The sequence below is a fragment of the Molothrus ater genome, chromosome 15 (assembly GCF_012460135.2).
Source record: "Molothrus ater isolate BHLD 08-10-18 breed brown headed cowbird chromosome 15, BPBGC_Mater_1.1, whole genome shotgun sequence".
Taxonomy (NCBI): domain Eukaryota; kingdom Metazoa; phylum Chordata; class Aves; order Passeriformes; family Icteridae; genus Molothrus; species Molothrus ater.
Window position 1 is genome coordinate 16610402 of NC_050492.2, and position 19676 is coordinate 16630077.

General features: G+C 44.2%; 1 protein-coding gene across 1 annotated transcript in view; it reads right to left on the reverse strand.

Moving 5' to 3' along the window:
• Positions 1-19676, reverse strand: part of UBTD2 (ubiquitin domain containing 2) — a 43588-nt gene that overhangs the window by 10758 nt on the left and 13154 nt on the right. The window contains exon 2 of the mRNA XM_036391912.2: positions 8241-8477. Coding sequence (XP_036247805.1) covers positions 8241-8477 — 237 coding nt within the window. The remainder of the gene's footprint in view (positions 1-8240; positions 8478-19676) is intronic.

A 19676-nucleotide genomic window follows, 5' to 3' on the forward strand; every position in this document is an offset into this window, starting at 1 on the left:
AGAGAATTATGTTTTTACCAGGCTTTGGTGTGGTCAAACAGACTCAGACCCTCACAGAGAGGAACCTTCCCACATTAAAGACAATTTTTGAGGGCTGCAGCCTGATGTGAGGGACACACCACAGTGAGAGGTAACCTGGATTTTATTCCACCTTCCCCATGTATAAATTGAGTTTTCCTGGCACGTACAGTTGATATTCTAGCAACTAAAATATCAAAATAAATTACTAAAATATCAAAATAAAATACCCTTAGGTCAGGCTGAGCCCCCCATTTACCGAACTGAGGGCACCAATCCCTCCAGGAACACCAAACCCACTGCAAACCACAACTCCAAAGCCAGCAGAGCCACCCCTGGAGACCACCACAGCTCTCACTGGAATCTTCAGGGGGAAAACCCATTTTAAACCTCATTTCCCACTCCCATTTTAAACAGTTCATCTTTCTTTTTCTCATTCCCCAAGCAGACAGCAAGGCAGGTGAAGCTGATCCTCAGCCCCTCCACTGGAAGCAGCCAATCACGGAGGAAATGTCCACTCCTGGGGAATATTTAATAAAGCAGCATGTCCTGAATGCTATTGGGGAATATTTAATAAAGCAGGCATCACGTCCTGACCACCATCAGATAGCACAGGACTGTTATTCACCTGAAGCAGACACTCCTGCAACACCCAGAACAACCAGCAGCTTCCACCATGAGGAATTTGAGAAGTTCTTTTGGCACAAATCTGGATTTTGGGGTTTCTTGGGGTTTCTTTTTTTTTTTTTTGTTTTGTTTTGTTTGTTTGTTTGTTTGGTTTTGGGTTCTGTGCTTGTTTTTTGTGGGTTTTTCTGGGGTTTTTTTGTTGGTTTTCTTTTTTGTTTGTTGGTTTGCTGGTTTTTTTGTTTTGGTTTTTATTTTTTTTTTCCCTTAAAGGAATTAACTGCAATTTTCTGGTCACACATTAATGGTTAAAAAAAAACCAACCTAAAAGAGCATTTCTGAAAATGTTGCTCAGTCATCCTCCCCACAGCAGAAAGACAAACTGAAACCAAAGGCAGGAAATAGAGAGCAAAGGGCTGCAGGGGAAGAGACTCAGAAGAGCCCAAGAATTCTGTTGACAAAGCTCCTCAAAAAACCTTTCAAAACACAAGAGCAGAAGTTAAAGATATTTAAGGAAATTTAAGGAAAACAAGTGTAGGATGGAGCCCTAAGTGGGGTTTTTATTTGAAGGGCTTGAGAGTTTCTAACCTGCACTTAGATATATAAATAAATATTCCAGCCAGCCACAATTGCTTTACATCCTGAGGGTTTGATTCATTTTCCTTCCACTTGAAGAAAACATTGGGAATTAAGCATCCCTCAGAAAGGATGCTGTGATCTATTTTAGAAATATTAATCACTGCAGAAATGATGGAAAGCAGCATCTTCATTGCAGGAGGTTGTGAGCAAAGTGATTCTTTCTCAAGGTCAGGAGGAATTTGGAGACACAACAACAAAGCACATCCTTGACTAGAACTATGGCCATTCCCAAGGGGAAAAAGCCATTTTTCCAGCTGTGATGGACACAGAAAATGCCAAAAATCACCAAAATAAGGGGCAGCAGAGGAGGATGAGCCGCCACTGTGGCCTGAGCAGGCTGAGGGAAGCTGGAGCAGGGAAATCCCAAATCCAGGCACTCAGCCTGGAGCTGAGATCCCTCCTTTGGATGAAAAAGCAACTCCTGTGCCTGGGCACTGAAAGAGGCAGAGATCTGGGGGATTGCTCCTCTGCAGGAGGCACTTGGTGAGCAGCCAGAGCTGCTCCAGGAAATGGATTTGGGGAGGAGCTGGGAAATGGATTTGGGGAGGAGCTGGGATCCCACACGCCAAAAAATGGGGTTTGGGGAGGAGCTCCCCAGCTCTGGGAATTGGACTTTGGGATGAGCTGGGAATTGAATATTTGGATGAGCTGGGATCCCCTGCTCTGGGTAATGAATTTTGGGATGAGCTGGGAATTGGATTTTGGGGTGATCTGAGAAATGGATTTTGGGGCTCCCCAACTCCGGGAAATGGATTTTGGGGTAAGTTGGGCTACCCCACTCAGGGTATTGGATTTTGGGGTGATCTGGGCTCCCCCACAGCTCAGCAGGAGCCCAGAGGAGCAGGAGCAGAGCCAGCAGAGCCATTTCTGTCACCCCTGGCCCTGCCCTGTGCTGCTGACCAGGCAGGGACAGGGGCTGGAACACCCAAAATTGGGATGCAGCTCCCAGCCCCTCCCCAGAGGATGCCTGGGTGCTGGGAGGCAGGAGGGACTCAAGATTTATGAAATTCCCAGTGCATTCACTCCCCATTTCAGCCTCCCAGCCTACAGAGGGGGCCTGACGTCAAGAACCCTTAAAAATAGACGTGGATGTGTAGAGGAAAAAGCAAAATAAAAGCACTCTCCTAATGCACACACAGCCTCAGTGCCAGCAGCAGCTTGTCTGCTTCCTCACAAGACAGCAGCAATTTTGGGTTTTAATCCCTTGCCTTTTGGGTTGTTTTTTTTTTTAAACTGATGTAAAAACAAACCAGAAAAAGCTTCCCTGGAACTAATAACTGCTGTCTCCTGAGCAGAGTTTAGTCAAAAAAAAACCAACAAAAACCCCAAAGCAACAAACCAGGAGGCTCAGCTGTAAATTTTATGATATTCACTACAGATTTTAGAGTTTGCTTAACTTTCATGGGCTGCATTTTGCTCTCAGTGCTACTGCTGATCACACTGACAGACAGGCTTTGATAGTCAGACCTCCCAAAGCTTTCATAACTCTGCTGGAATCTAAAATTAGACAGCCACAGTCACCAAAATATCATTTTAAAGGGGCATTAGAGAAACCTGAGCGAGTATTTGGTATCCTCACAGAAAAAACACATTGTCCAGCAATGTTTGACATGTGTGGAGAGAATGCAATCCATCAAAAGTAGGATTTTGAATGATAATTAAAAAGCCTCTTCAGACAAGCAAGCAATTCCTGCAGCTTTAACTCCCAGCAATGGATACAGAAATTTTCAAGGACAAGAGGAAGAAAAACCACAAAGAGCTGGTGGTTTTAAGGGCAGCAGTTCACAGGGGATTCAATTTAAATGCTAAAGGTTCCACAGCAAAACTCACTGTACAGATTCACTCCATCACAAATTCATCAGTACAGCAGGTAACTCTAATATTGCCACCACACAAAAAGCTCTGCAGAAGGACAGAGTTCCACTTTTGGAGCTCTTTAATTTACAGGAGCCATCCATGGAATGGTCAGTGGTAAAAGCCTCCTACACTTTATAGCATTTTGTGGCAGGTATTTCTGAATTGCTGTGCAATTTTCAATCCTAATGCTCGGCTTGCTGGGCTGTGAGCACACACTGACAGCTCAGTTTGCCATCAACATAAAATAAAATAAATGGGCTCAATAAATGGAGATTTTCATCAACATAAATAAAAAGGGAGTTTTCAACACAGCAGAGGGCAACTTTTTAAATTGAGTACCAGTGATAAATGTTAAAAACACCCAAACCCCAAAGCTGCTGGTGGAGTGCCCATCCCTGGAGGCGTCCAGGGAGCAGATTCCAGAGCTGTGTGTTCCTCCTGGAAATCAGGCAGCTCCAGAGCTGCAATTCTGCATTCCTGCTTTTTGCTTGGAGGCAATGTTGGACCCACCTGATAATTCTGTGGCATTGATCAATCTGGGATTGAGAGATCTGCAGGGGACAGGGTGGGGCTGGCCACAAGCTGGATTGCACCTTGGAAACCTTTCCCAACCTAAATAATTCTGGGATTGTGTGCGATTGAATTAGCAGAGTTTTGCTGGAATTGGGAATTTGTGGGAAACCCCCCATGCCTTCCCCACACTGCTGCTCTTGGCTTTGAGGGCTTTCCTTGTTGTTATTTAGGACTTTTTTTAGGCTTTTCTAATCCAGATTTCACCCAAAGGAGAAGAAAATTTTCTATTCAGAGTGGGGATATCTCAGTGATGTTCTTTATTTCTGCCCAGCATTTCAGGGAAATATTCCCATCCCACTTTTGGGGATCTCAGTAAATGAAGAGCCAGGAAAAGGCAGCTGGGGCCAGAGGAGCTGTGTCTGGAGGCCCAGGAAAGCTGAAAACTCAGCAGAGAGACCCTTTTACCACTCCAACAGCATGGAAGGAGCTAAACCCCAATATCCTGAGGTGAAAAGTCCATCCTGGAACTGACTGCCTAAGAAGGGTTGAAAACAGCCCAACCCAAAGCTCATGGTGGAGTGGCTTTAAGAGTAAATTTTATTTTATTGTATTTATTTTTCTGTAAATTTTTAATTGTATTTTTTTAAATTATTTTGGTAAATTTTATGTCTTTTATTTTCTAACCTATTAAAGGTAACCTGTATTTATTCCCTATCAAAGGTAACCTGCATTTCATTACAACTTCCCCCTGTATAAATTGTGGTTTTCTGCCATCTCCAATTTATATTTTAGCAATAAAGCAAAGCAATGCAAGGGCTGCAAAGATGCAATCTCTGAGATATTTAACCCCAATATCCTGGGAACTCTGCTGCAGCTCATGAAGTGTCCAGGCTGGAATTCAAAACCTCCACTTAACCCCAGCCAGATTGCAATTAATATTAATGACTTACAGGACAAGTTCAGCCCAACATTAAGATTATTTTAAAATACTACTACTTTTTAAATCCAAGATTTCCTGTTTGATAGCTGAGAAGCATGGAAAACTCTTCTGCATGAAACTGAAATGGACTCATTAATAAAATATGGAGGATGCGCTACCTTAAAACAGGAGGAGGAGAAAAAAAGAAGTATAAATTGGTGATAGCGTTATTTCTATTTTTAAACCCATCCCACAGAGTCACCCAAGATAGATGAGAAGTGCTAAGCCCATCTCACAAGCTTATTTATTTATTTAATACTTCTTACACGCTATTTTTAACAGCAGCAGCCAGGAAAGGCATCCATTAGAAAAATTACACTGGGAGAGTCTTCCTCACAGCACAGGAGTGACACATCTGCCTGAAAGCAGCCTCACAAGAGATTTTTTTTATTATTTTTTTCCCCTCCCTTTCCTGTAGGATCAGAATCCTGTAGGATTCTGGCATAAAAAAAAGCAATTTTGTTTTTGCAGCATCGGCTCAGGCCGAGTCCCTGGGTGCAAAATGTGGATTTTTCAGCCCTTCCTCGCTGCCCAGCCTCCTCCTCTCCCTCCTCCCCTTTCTGCAAGGTTTCATTTTCTCAGGAGCCCCTGGCCTGAACCCAGGGACAGGCAGATGTGGATGTGGGGCTTGCCCTGGGTTTTTATTTTTAAAAGCCTCTTGTTGTACACACAGATAATAAATGAAACACCACAGCCCCTGGCATTGCAGCATTTTGCAGAAGAAGAAATTATAATATAATAATATATAATATTTTATATATATATATATATATATATATATATATATATATATATATATATATATAATTAAATTATATAAAATTATTATCTAATTTTTATTATTTATAATTATTAATATTATCTAATATTATTTATTATCCAAAAATTATTATTATACAGTATTATATATTATTATCTATTTATAGATAAAAATACATATATATTATATATATTAATATTATATATTATTATATATGATTATTATATTATATATTATTTAATGTATATTATAAAAATTATTAATATATATAATATATTATATATATAGAATAATAATTTTTAGAAATCTTTCATTTTTTGTCATAGATTTAAAGGAACTTATCTAACAAATGTTGGGTTTTCTTGGGGAAATATTTAAGATTCCCACCAGGAATACAGAGGGGCATCTCCAGGGATGGGGATCCAACCCTCCCTGGGCAGTTCCAGTGCCTGAGCCCCCTTTCCATGGGGAAATTCCTGCAGTGCCCACCCTGAGCCTGCCCTGGCCCAGCCTGAGGCTTAATTTTCATCCAAGTTATTTTATAAAAGGCAGAGCGTGGGCAGGTAAAGAGATCCAGAAGAAAAAACCCAAAAACCAAAAAAAAAAAAAGAACAAAACTGAACAGAACAAAGTAAAACAAAAACAACAAAGAAACCAAACAAAAAAACCCAAAACCCAACAAACAAACAAAGAAAAAAAAAATGCAACTAAAAAACCAACCAAGCAAAAAACCAAAACAAAAAAACACACCAAAAAAAAACCTAAAAAAACCCCAAAAAATAAAAGGAAACAAAAAAACAACAAAAACAAAAAACAGACAAACAAAAAAAACCAAAAAACAACCAAAAAATAACAAAAAAAAAACCAAAAAAAAAACCCAAACCCCTCCCAAAAAAACCCAAAAAAAGCCAAAAAAAGGGCAAAGGGCTAAAAGATGAATTTCAGCAGTGCCAGAGGTGCCCATGCGGGCAGAGCCCAGCAGCTCCATGGGGAATCTGAGGGAAGCTCCACGAGATCCCAGGATCCTGCTGCAGACACCACAGCTGGATTTCCCCACAGCCATTCCCCCTGTTCCCCAGTTTTGCCCAAAACAATGAGAGGATTTGCTCCATCATCTCCTCACCCATGGCACTGACCAGGGAATATTTGGATTTCTAGGAGCAGCAGCTTTCTCTGGACTGGGGAGGTCACACTGAAGGGAGAACTTTGCCAACAGCCGATGCCCAAACGTGTCAGAAAGCTGAATAAAAATAAATAATGCAATTCTGTGGGTAGAAAAATCCCCAGTAAGCTCCACATCCTGGATAAAAATTGTAAATATTCTCTGTGTTTGGAATTCAGCCTCAAGCCAGGCCTGCCTTGGGCAGCAGAGCCCCTGGTACAGCTTTGATTTCTGAGTTATTTCTCAGATACTCTGAATATTCTGCATGTGGGCCTTAAAAAGCAGATTATAACCTGCCAGCAGCAGGCAGGACTCGAAGCAAACTGCTGGAAAAACAGATTTAAGAGCTCACATCCATTTTTTCTTCCCAAATCTGGGAGCCTTGTACCTGCCCATGAGACATCCTCTGTTTTCCTGAGCCACCCCAGGGACTGCCCTGTGCCCCCAGAGCCAGACTGAGCCTCGCAGGCAGGATGGAACTGCTTCAGCTTGGGATTTCTCCACCTCCTCCCTCCCAGCCACCAGCTGTTATGCCACTCTAACAGGAGGCAGCACAGCCCCAGCGTGCCAAGCACCTTCTCTGCAGGGTTTGATGCCATAAATTGAGTGTTTTGCCCCTGAAGTGCTGCTGAATGAACGACCCAACGCTGCCAAAACAGCTCACTCGTGGGGGCTCATCAAATTCATGGCAGAAATAATATCCCCCTCGCTGCTCCTGCCTCCAAATTTTCATTTGTTGAGAGAATTATGTTTTTACCAGGCTTTGGTGTGGTCAAACAGACTCAGACCCTCACAGAGGGGAACTTTCCCACGTTAAAGACAATTTCTGAGGGCTGCAGATGTAAGGGACACACCACAGTGAGAGGTAACCTGGATTTTATTCCACCTTCCCCATGTATAAATTGAGTTTTCCTGGCACCTACAATTGATATTTTAGCAACTAAAAACAACGCAGCAACTCCCTTAGGTCTGCAAAAATGCAATTTCTGAGTTATTATTTCCATTTATTCGAATGGTGACTTGATCAGTAATTTCTTGCCAGCCCCCTCTCAGTGTATTTCTGTTAGGAATATAGGGAAGTGATTTATTTCAGAATTGTGGAGTAAGGGAAATATTTCTTGGAAAAAAAAAAATCCCACCCAGCAGGATTCAGAATAACAAAACAAAGGGGAAAGTACCCAAAATAAGAGCTTGCACTTTATCTCACACAGCATCTAACAGCAGATTGCCAGCCCCAAAGTTTTGGGGATTTTTTTCAGGCTCTTCAGAAGAAAAAGTTTAAAAAAAACCCCAACAGTTCAAGTGCCAAAGAAACTCATAAAATCAGGAGGGAAAAATAATCTACTTCCTCACAAAGAGAAGCTGGGGAAAAAGTTATGAAAATGGTGCCTTGGAGCATCCAGGTGCTCCAAGAGATTACAGAAAGTCCCAAGTGCTGCCTGCAAAGATCAGACTCGAGCTGAGTATTCCCTGGGACCACATCATCCATTCCACTGCAGGAACTACCACAAAAAGCAGATTTTCTTGGTCCCTCTGCATATTAACACCACTTTGCTTGGAAACTCTGAACAGGAGCACATCCACACTGAAACCCAGATATTTTAAACCATTCCATCACTGATCTTTGGGGTAAAACCATCATGATTTTAACCCCTCTGGAGAGGCCACATCCTGTGAGCTGCACCTACCATGGGGTAGTGTTATGTTTGCACCATCAATGATTGCTTGTGCCAGTTCGTGGTCGTTGCTCTCAAAGGCGTGGGCAGCAGCTTTGAGGGCATCCCAAATCTCCTTCCTGCCCTCAAAGGCCGGGGCTGTGTCCCAAAATTCATCCCTCTTACTGCGGAGCTGCCCGTCCGTCATGGGGTAATCGCTCTTCCATTTGGGCTTCTCCTTCTTCAGGGGCTGGTTACGACCAAGGGCCACTGTGGGGGACAAAGAAAAAAGGGAAATCATCAAAAGAACACCACGGAATTCCCTTTGGTTGCTTTGTTTTGGATTTACAGTGATGCCTCAGGTTTAGCTTTTCTATTTTTCACATTCTGTGCTGCTTTAGTGTGTGGGTCTGGGCTTCACATCAGGGCATGCTGAGCTCTGTGCACAGAGCAGGGAGACAAAACAATTCCTGCTCCAGCTGGGCACCAAGGACAAATGATCCAAATCTCAGCCCAGGAGCACAAACACCGTGGGCTGGAGAGAGAAAAACAAGGATGGGACTGCAGGGGCTAAAGCTGGAATGGGACAATGAACTGCAAGGTGCAAATGGAGCAGAACTGATCCCAGGGACAGAGCCCGTGCCCGGCCGTGCATTTTGGGGCCATTTTGGTTCATCTTGGGTGCAGCCCTGGCTGGGCTCTGGTGCTGCCCAAGGTGCATCCATGGAGGAGATGTTTTAATAAATCCCTGCTTTATTCTTTAGCTCTGTCCAGCCTCTGCTCTGGCTCAGCCTTCCCAAGGCATCCCCAGAGCTGAATTTTCAAGCCTGGTCCTTTTTGTTCCTCACCTCCCAGGTGATGCAGTGAGAGGGGTGTTATTCATGCACTGCTCATGGTTCAGATCCTCATTTCTTGAGAGAATTATGGTTTTACCGGTCTTGTACGGTCAAACCCAGACTCTGAGTCTCCTCAATTTCCCCAAGAGGTCAAAGCATCATGGAGCTCAGGAGAAGGGAGGTGATATGGATGTGGGCCATGCAATTGTTATTTGCTACTTTTAATTAGGAGCTGACTTTGTTTCTGTGCAAATGCATCCTCCTGCTTGCTGATTTCCCCTGGAAATCCAGGAATCCATCAAGGTTTAAAGAGCATCTTCCTCCTTCTCAATAAACACAACCCCATTTGTTTCCCTTTAACTACAGCTGTTTTTGTGTAATAGCCTCTTTGAGGTTATCACAGGTATAAAAGTTGACAGATTAAAACTCCCTGCTCTCATCCCCATCAGTGCCTGGTGCTGCAGCAGGAGATTGCAAGTTCACAGAGGTTTTAAGGAGACCAAAAGCCCTAACAGGAGGTTAAGCCTTTATCCAATCTGACCCCATACGAGCAAAGAATGATCAGGTTCCTTTGCTAGCTCAGGCTGACAGACACGTCCATGAACCTGAAGTGTAAGGCATGGAGAAGAGGAGTTTGAAAAGGATTCCTGCTGGTGAGCCAACATTGCCAACTATGCAGAGGAATGAGCTTTCTGTGGATTGAAAAACAGGGGAGAATGGGTTGGGTTGGAAGGAACCTTAAAAATCATTTAATTCCACCCCCTGCCATGGGCAGGGACACCTCCCACTACCCCAGGGTGCTCCAACCCCATCCAAACTGCCTCTGAACACTGCCAGGGATGGGGCCATTCTTCCCAATATCCAATCTAAACCTATTCCCTGTCAGTGTGAAGCCATTCCCAGTGTCCTGTCCCTCCATCCCCTGGGAAGCCTCTCTCTCCATCTTTTCCTTTCTCTCCATCTGCAGCTCCTTCAGACAACTGTGTCACCCCAAGGCCTCTCCTCTGCAGCTGAACCATCCCAGCTCTCCCAGCAGAGCTGCTCCATCCCCTCCCATCCTGGTGGCCTCCTACATTTGCACAGAAACAAAGTCAGCTCCTAATTAAAAGTAGCAAATGACAATTGCATGGCCCACATCCACCGACTCCAGCTGCTCCTCGTGTCCCACGCAGAACACAACAATAATCAACTTTTAAATGCTTTCAAGTGACCACAAGCATTTATTGCTTTTTGTTTCCACGGGATTGCTTCCATGGGACTGCTTCCATTTGCTTTTCAAAGCAGTGCTGACCATTTAGCAGATTGCAGAGCAGCAAGCCCCAGTGTTTACAAAACACCAAGTTTCCTGGCAGAGCCCGGCCTTTCCCAGTCCAAGGCTCAGCTGAGCAAGCCTGGAGGATGATGCTGGGGCAGCCTCAAGCAATGGGGTTGTGCATTAAACCCTGTACACGCTAAAATTCTAAAAACATATGCGGGAAAAACACTCCAACAAGGAATTGCTTCCTTATTAAGGATTAGCGGCCAGAGCATGACATTTTCAGCCAGACAGAACAGGACACACTGCAAGAAATTTGGGTCAGTGGATATCTTTTTTTTTCCATTCCACTTGAGCTCACATCTGTTTGCATCCACTCAATGGATGCTGGTTTGTCCCACAGGGCCCTCTCCTTGTCCCCAGCCATCAATTATGGAAGCAGGTTAAAGGCATTTCCTGCAGCCCCACTGCAAATCCAGCAGCCCACTCCTCTCCCTGCTTCCCACTCTGCCTCAGACTGCACCCAGATTTATTAAAAATTGATTTATCCTCACTCCAGCAGAGGCTCAGATCCTCACAGCCTCCAATAACTCCTCCCTGGAGATCCCATCCTTCCCACACACGCAGCAGTGATCATAAACCCAGCGATAAATTCTTTCTTTTCCAAGTTGGAAGGAAAGGCTGGTGGAAGAAAGGGACTCTCCAAATGGCTCCAAAGCCAAATCCACTCTAAGAAGCCATCCATCCCAGTACTGAGCCTTTAAACACCACTTGGCTTCAGCACAAGCCAGTATTTAAAAAGATCTTTGGTGTGTTTATCATTTAATAGAAGTGCTTCAAGGATCCCAAAAAGCTTTATGCCTTCCCTGAAGAAATATTCATTATTTAGCTCTGTGGCTAGATGGGGCAGAAAGGATGAGAGAAACTTATTCCATGTAAAAAAAATAATGTGCAAAAAGGCCCAAATATTTCTCTTTCCAGCCCATGTTTTAGTCACTAAAGCAAAACATGCGAATTTCTACAACCAAACTTTCGGACCACATCAAAGCACTTTCCCTTTTCTGTTAACAAGGCTGATAAAGAAACAAACATCAACAGTCTGAACCACTTAAAAGTATTTACAGTGTCAGTTTTCTGTTCCTCACTCTGGAAGGAAATTAGAGCTCAGAAGGAAACGTTGCCTTCATTTAAGACCATACCCATCAGAGGCACCAGCAGCTTGCAGGATCCAGAAGAGAAAGCAGCATCCACATTAATTTTTCATCTTACATCACTTCAACACGAGTAAGAAATTATTAATACCCTGCTGGAAAGCAGGAATTGTTTTCCAAATGCCAAGAAGAAGGCCCGTTCTGTCTGAAGCAATGCTCCAGGTCACCCTCTCAGCAGAGACCAATGGTTGATATTTTTGGCAAGGGATTTATTTAGAAGGAAATACGGAAATCAGCACTGGTCTACTTTTCAAAAAGTGAAATATCAGCAGCCACACTCCAAAATGAGCTAGGTTGTTGTTCCAGCAGCTCAGGTGTGTGGGTGGGGCTGTGCATCCCACAGAGGGTAAGAAATGCACCGAGTTTAGGCTGGAAAAGCCCTCCCAGACCATCAAATGCAGCCTGTGCCACATCCCCAGCTTGTCCCCAGCCCAGAGCACCCAGGGCCACCTCCAGGAATTCCCTGGGGCTGGGGCTCCAAACCTCCCTTCGTGTCTGCTTGGAAAGGTGACGGATCAAAGACTGGCCACAAACTCTTCTCAAAGTTCTTTTCCAATCCCAATAATTCTGTTTAATGCCTCAAAGTGCCCCAAAGCAGTGGCACACAAGCCATGAGCTGTTCCTGGGGGATTTAGCAGCATTCCCTGTTTGCCCTTGCTACCCTGGCATCCCTGAGGCAGCTGCTCCTGTCTGCCCCACTGAACTCCTGGCAGGCTGCAAAGTCTTATTTTTCAGAAGGAGAAAATGTATTTCTCCAATCCTTGCAGACTGTTTTATCACCTGAATTGTAAATTTATTTCCCTTCCCCGCAGCTTCCCATCAAAGCAATGAATCTGGAAGGTTATCTCTGCTCCTTATGCAGATAAACCCAGATATTTAAATCAGTTTCTTAACAGGATGTCAAGAAATGTCTCTGTGGAAGCTCTTTGGAGCAGCTGGTGTGTTTGTTATGTCGCTATCACTGTGGATATCACTGGTGCCTCTTCTGAGGGGGACCAGATGAGCAGGAGCAGCTGCTACCACAGGATTCTTGTATTAAAAGCCAATATCCAGCTACAAAGTCTATACTTCCTAATTTATACCACCTGAATTACAGCACTCCATCATCAAACTGGGAATATCTCAGCCCCAGAGGGTTTTGTGTCAAATCAAACACGGCCAAGCTGAGCCAGGGGACAGCTCAGAGCTCTGGAGGAGGGCAGAACTGATCTCTGCTTCAAGTGTGACCTGGATCTTCCTCCTCCCCACTCCCTGACCTGCCAGGTAACCCTGGATGAGACCTGAAACAGCCCTGAAGCAGCTGAGCTCAAATTTGAATTATCTGTGGAAACACCTCTGCTGCCATCATCCTTCCGTGAGTTTTCCCTCCCACCCCATCCTTCAAACATCTTTCACCTATTTCTAAAACTAAAATTAGGACCAAATTTGGCTGTTCCATCCCTGCAAGCGCTCCACAGTGAATTTCCTCCTTTGCCTTGGAAACACAAGCATATGTTTGCTTGCAGCATTAGTCTTTTACAGCTTTTGTAAAAAGCAGAGGAAACTGGTCCAGTTACAAGAACAGGGCCTGGCTGTGCTTCCCAATCCCTGCAGACTGGGGGGAGGATGGACACACAGCCAGAAAGCACCAGGGAGGGACAGGCCACCAGTGAACACAAGTTAGGAGCAGATACAGGCAAATGTGCCAAGATCAAAATGGTGAAATGTTGCAATAGGAGAATCTGGCAAGATTTATTTTATATATAAAATATAATAATAAATATATTATTTATAATATTGTTTATTTTATATTATCTATATTATTATTATATTTCATATATAAAATTATATTATATATTATATTGTTATATATTATTATATTATATTTATTATTATATTATAAAATATAATAATGGATATATTATTTATAATATTGTTTATTTTATAGTATTTATATTATTATATTTTTACATATAAAATTATATTACATATTATATTGATATATATTATATTATTATATTATATATTATTATATTATTATATATAATTATATATTATACATATTATTATGCTATAGAATATAATAATAAATACATTATTTATAATATTGTTTATTTTATAGTATTGTTTATTTTGTATTATTTATATTATGATATTTTATATATAAAATGACTATATTATTTATAATATTGTTTATTTTATAGTATTATTTATTTTATATCATTTATTTATTAGAATATATAATAAATAAAAGAAAATATAGTATTTTCCTTTTTTTTCCTTTGTCTTGATTAAGAAAACATGCAAGAGATGAAGCCAACTGCTTAAGTGGTGAGAGATGAAAAAGGTTTGGAGTGCCCTGTGAGGAGAGGAGCAGGAACATCCAAGAGAAGGACAAAAGATCACCACAAGTGTCTGGATGGGAATGCCACGTTCAGGAGCTGCTGTGGGTGGGAAAGATGGGATTGGGGGCCTGGCCATGAAATGATGAACAGGGACCAGCACAGCCCCAGGGCTGCAGAGCCGGGGGGAGAAGAGCCAGGCTGCCCTGGGGCTGCAAACACCCCCAGCCCACCCAGCAGGAACCTCAGCAGTGACCTGAAGGCAGCCAGGAGAAGCTGAGGAAATGTTTTACAAGTGGAACCAATGATCAAAACGATTTTCTTTACCAGATTGCTTCCCTGTTGAGGCTCAGCTGCTAACAAAGTATTTTTCTATCAGAAATGAAATGCAAATAACAGTTTGCTACCCAGAAAGTTTCTGTCAGGAATAGTCCCCGAAGGGCTCCCCTCCCCACAATCACCCAGCACTTCTCTACTTCATCAAATGAGTCCCATTTGAAACCCATTTTGCTCCAATTTCCTCATGAGGTACCTTGTAATTTGGTATCACTATCACACAGTTCATCCTAAACATTTTCTTTGCATTGTTCTCCAGTGTAATCCTGAATTACAACAGTGCTTGGAAGAGCCAGGACAAAGGAAAAGTGCAAAAACCCAGGGAAAACAGGGAGGGAGAAAGGGAAAATTCATTGCACTTAAGCAGCAGACAATTTGAATTACATTAAGCAACACAGGCTTACACAATTTAAATTACATTAAATAGTACAGGCGTACCACACGACAGGAAAATGGCAGAATTTTATCTGTTTATTGCTGATTTTCAGCAATTTTCTTCTTAAGGTGGTTATGTTTTTCCAAGGCAAGAAGAGGATTTTGGAACAGAAGTGGCACTGGACAGTGGCAAAGAGTTAAAAGTGAAGTATTAGGACAATTAAGCTTTCCTAACAAGGAAAGGAATTAACATTTCTAGGGAGCCTGTGTGAACTTTCCAAATAAATACAGATAGACAGATAATGCTTGAAACTAAGTCAAGTTTTGTGGTTTTTTATGAGGGTAAAATGAACACTTCTTCCCTGGTAGAAATTCAGGTTATATCTTGAAATAGTTGTGTACTAGAACACCAGGCTGCAGACTCAAAGCAACATTATAGAAGTGTAGGCAAAGGCATTAATTTTGAGGCAAAGGTATTAATTCTGAGCCAAGTAACAAACTGTGAAGCTTTTCAGGGCAGCAAACCCAGCAGAGACACAGAAAGAACCCCCCAGCCAAGCCCTGAGCCATTTCCCCTTTCCCCACCTGAAAGGAGGTGAGGAAAGGAAGGAAATAAACACCAACAGAAGATCAGATGGAGAGGGGAAGGAGCAGCGAGCACTAAAGGCAGGTTGTGCTGTGCCAGACACCATGTGCAGCTGCCTCTGGGGACAAGGGGGACAACCCATCGCTGGTGCCACCCGGTGCCCCCAGCCTGGCACACACGGCTGGGCAGGGAATCCCTCCCTGCTCCTCCTCAGGTCCTACTCAGCCCCAAAAGCTGCCCAGAAGAGGCTGCAGGGAGCAAAATGCAGTTTAAAATGCAATTACCAGTTCCTCTGGTAATTCCAGGCAGCTCTGGACAGCTTACCCCTGCCTTTGTCTACACATTAAACCTTCCCTGGGTCAATACAGAGGCTTCTCAGCATGAGAGGATGAGGTGTATGAATGAGCTGGACAAAGAGAAAAACTGACTCTAGTTAGCAGCTATTCCACTGTATTTTCAATTTCTCCCATCATTTTCAGCAGAAATTGCAGAAGAAATCAGGAGATTTCCAGGCAGCTCATCACTCATCACCCCTCAAAGGAGTCAGCAGTGTTACAGCAAGAAATAAAAGCTTCAGCTTTGGAAATCTGAATCTTTGCTCCTTCTGTGGTATTCCAGAGATCCCAGCTCATCCCAGCCCAGGCAGGATCTGCTCAGGTGGCCACAGCCCTGGGATATCCTGAACAACTGGAACTAGGGCAGTGCATTTTATCTGACCTGAGGGGGCATTCCCAGCCCAGAGCCAGCTGGCAAGGGGGAATGGAGACTGAATATTGGGAATAAATTCTCCCCTGTGAGGGTGGCAGGCCCTGGCACAGAGGAGCTGTGGCTGCCCCTGGATCCCTGGCAGTGCCAGGCTGGATGGGCTTGGAGCACCCTGGGACAGTGGAAGGTGTCCCTGCCCTCAACAAGATGATTTTTAAGGTCTCTTCCAACCCAAACCATCCTCTGTTTCCATGATTGTTATTTCCAAAAGCTCTGTGGGTACTCCTGAGTCCTGCCTGCCCGCCCAGCCTCCTGCTGGAAGCACAAACAGAGGATTCTCAATCACCTTGATTCTCAACTCTCAATTCTCAATCACCTTGATTCTCAATTCTCAATCATTTTGATTCTCAATTCTCAGTCTCATTCTCAATCACCTTGAGTCTCAATTCTCAATCACCTTGAGTCTCAATTCTCAATCACCTTGAGTCTCAATTCTCAGTCATCTTGATTCTCAATTCTCAGTCATCTTGATTCTCAATTCTCAGTCATCTTGATTCTCAATTCTCAGTCATCTTGATTCTCAATTCTCAATCATTTTGACTCTCAATTCTCAGTCTCATTCTCAATTCTCAATCATTTTGATTCTCAATTCTCAGTCTCATTCTCAATTCTCAATCATTTTGATTCTCAATTCTCAATCACCTTGATTCTCCATTCTCAATTCTCAATCTCCATTCTCAATCACCTTGATTCTCCATTCTCAATCACCTTGATTCTCCATTCTCAATTCTCAATCTCATTCTTAATTCTCAATCATCTTGATTCTCAATTCTCAGTCTCATTCTCCATTCTCAATCACCTTGATTAAGCTCATGACACAACAGCTCCTGTGGACAGAGACAAGTGTCTCAGGTCGGGAACACCTTTGTGGAGTCCCCACATGCTCAGAGCCTGGCTCAGGGCTGAGCAGGGCTGAGGAAGGCAGGCAGCCAGGCAGGGCACAGCCCAGGGGATGCCCACATGGAGCCCCAAACTCAGGTCCAACAGCAGGAGCTGTAAAACCCAGCTCAGAGTCAGCCCCAGCCTGGCAGGGAAGTTCACTGAGGTGAAACAGCTCCAGGGGACAGACATTACCAACACAATTACCTGTCAGCACTGTTTACACTGGAATTTAAACTGCTCCTGTCTCTGGCAGATGAATGTCTTCAGCTGGATAGAGCAGAGGATAAAGATTTCCCCATGCCCAGCCCACAGTGTGCAAGCACCAAGAGCTTCAATCTGCACCATCTACAGTGCACAGCTGGGCCACCTTTTTTAAAAGCTGTGACAAGAACCATTAAGGAAGCTGTCAGCAACATGAAAAAATATTCTGTCTGAGCCAGGCTGCACAGAGCACACGTTTGTTGTGACTTCTGCAGCGTGTAGCTTCAGCTGCAGCTCAATTGCAGCTGAGCTGGGCACCAGGGCAGCCCCACACCCAAAACAAGAGCAGCACAGAGCAGGGAATGCACTGGGAAGCTGAACAGAGCTTATCTGCAAAAAAAAAAAACCCAAAAAACCCCCACCCCAGAGCTTTGTGTATCTCAGCATGAGGAAGAATGCAACTCAGCAACTTTACTTTTAAAGCACTAAAAGCCTTTTGTGTCTCCTGTCCCTTCAGTTCCCAGGGAAACTTTAGACACATCAGATAAAAGTGCAAATTCCTGCCTGGACAACCTGTGCTGGTGCCCTGCTGGGACAGGGCACTGCCCACTGCTCCAGGCTCATGGCAGCATGGACTGAGCAGCAGGAAATGTCCAGGTCCAGCTGCAAAGGAACAGCTCAGGCCCACAAATCCCCTTCCTCCCTGAGACTGTCCTCCCTCTGACCTCTGCACAACAAGCACCAACTGCTAAAAAAGTGATTTAGAGTTCACTGGGGGCTGACCCCACAGAACCACTGAGGTTGGAAAAGCCCTCCAAGATCACCAAGCTGTGCCCAATGCCCACCCTGACAGCAGCCCAGAGCCCTGAGTGCCACCTCCAGCCCTTCCTTGGGAAAAGGAGCAGCACCAAAACTCCCCCAGTGCCAAGTGCCTCCCCACACACTGACAGTGGCACAGGGACTGCCCTTTTGATATTCAAAACTAAGTGTACTTTATTTACAATAATTTTCAAATACCTATCACCTATGTTAGACAGTCTGTCTCTGTTCGAAACCAATCCAGAAGTGTCACCATCACAGCAGAAGATGGAGGAGGAGGAGAAGGAGGAGAAGGAGGAGAAGGAGGAGGAGGAGGAGGAGGAGAAGGAGGGGAAGGAGGGGAAGGAGGAGAAGGAGGAGAAGGAGGAGAAGGAGGAGGAGGAGGAGGAGGAGAAGGAGGGGAAGGAGGGGAAGGAGGACCAGGAGGACCAGGAGGACCAGGAGGACCAGACGACATGCCCAGATTCCTCCATCTTGCCTCTTGAACCCCCATTCTAAAACCCCAAAATTCTACTTTTTCACCCTGTGACAAATTCACCATCATTCTACTCAAACTCTCGTGGCTCGTAAATCTTCACCCAGCCGAGTTCTGGGTGCTTTGAGCAAGGCCAAGGCGGGGTTTGGCTCAGCAGGGTTTAAAACAAAGCCTGGCTTTTCTCTGGGCTGAGCCAGGGCTGTGGTGTGGCCTCTGTCACCCAGACACGGCCCAGCCACACGAGGCCACCAGGAATTCTGAGCTGGACAAGTGACACAGGACCATCTGTTGGACACCTGGGCTGTGTTTAACACACCACCAGTGCGTCCAGCATCAGCAAAATTTTCAAGGGAAAAAAAAATAAATAATCAAAGGCAGCCTTATCTTTCACCCCGCCAGAATGACAAAAAAATATTTGGCTGGGGATTTCTTCAGTCCCTGATGAGGTGTGATGGTGCTGAAAGCAGCCAGGACACCCTGCTCAGCAGGGCCTTGTGCAGAGGGTGTTTAAATGTGGGGCTGAACCTTCTGGAGACCTTCTGGATGGTGCCACCAGGGAATTGCATTTACTGCCCAAGTAAACCCAAAGTTTATAAAGTCATTGGGTGGTTTGGGTTTGAGGGGGATCTTAAATCTCATCCAGTGCCAGCCTTTGCCATGGGCAAGGAGAGTTTCCACCAGCCCAGACTGCTCCAAGCCCCAGCCTTGGACATTTCCAGGGATGGGGCAGCCACAGCTTCTCTGGGAAAGCCATTCCAGGGCCTCCCCACCCTCACAGGGAAAAATTCCTCCCCAATATCCATGTCTGTCAGTGTGAACCCATTCCCCCTGTCCTGTCCCTCCAGGCTCTGGTAGAATTCCCTCTCCATCTTTCTCAGGTTTTTCCCTCAGGTAAAACTGCCCAGGAGGCAGCAGAGTGCTCAGACCCCATCTCAGCACAGCCAAAATTTGGTTTTGCTGCATTAAACCCTTCCAGCACAGCCTGAAATCTGGGTAATTCAAGGTATAATGCTCAGGACAGATGGCCAACTGCATTTCCCAAGGATTTTTTGGCTGAACATGCCATGCTTGCCATGTCACTGCTGCCAGCACAGCAGTCACAAATTCCAGCAGGAAATGACAAAAAAAAAAAAAAAAAAAAAGCCTCCAAGTTGGTGGCTGTTTTTACAATGACCAACGATTAAATTAGCTTAGTTAAAGGATCTAACACCATGTCTTGAATTTATTCCAGTGTCACAGTTATTGGCAGGGATAAAGTTTCACATGAGCCAATTAACTAAATGCACTATTACTGTATCTCAGCTGCTTAAGCTCATCAGTTAATTAAGAGCTCAGTGTAAGCTGAAAATAGGAATCTTACCTGACACACATCCCAAACATACATTATCTTAATGATTTCATTTTACA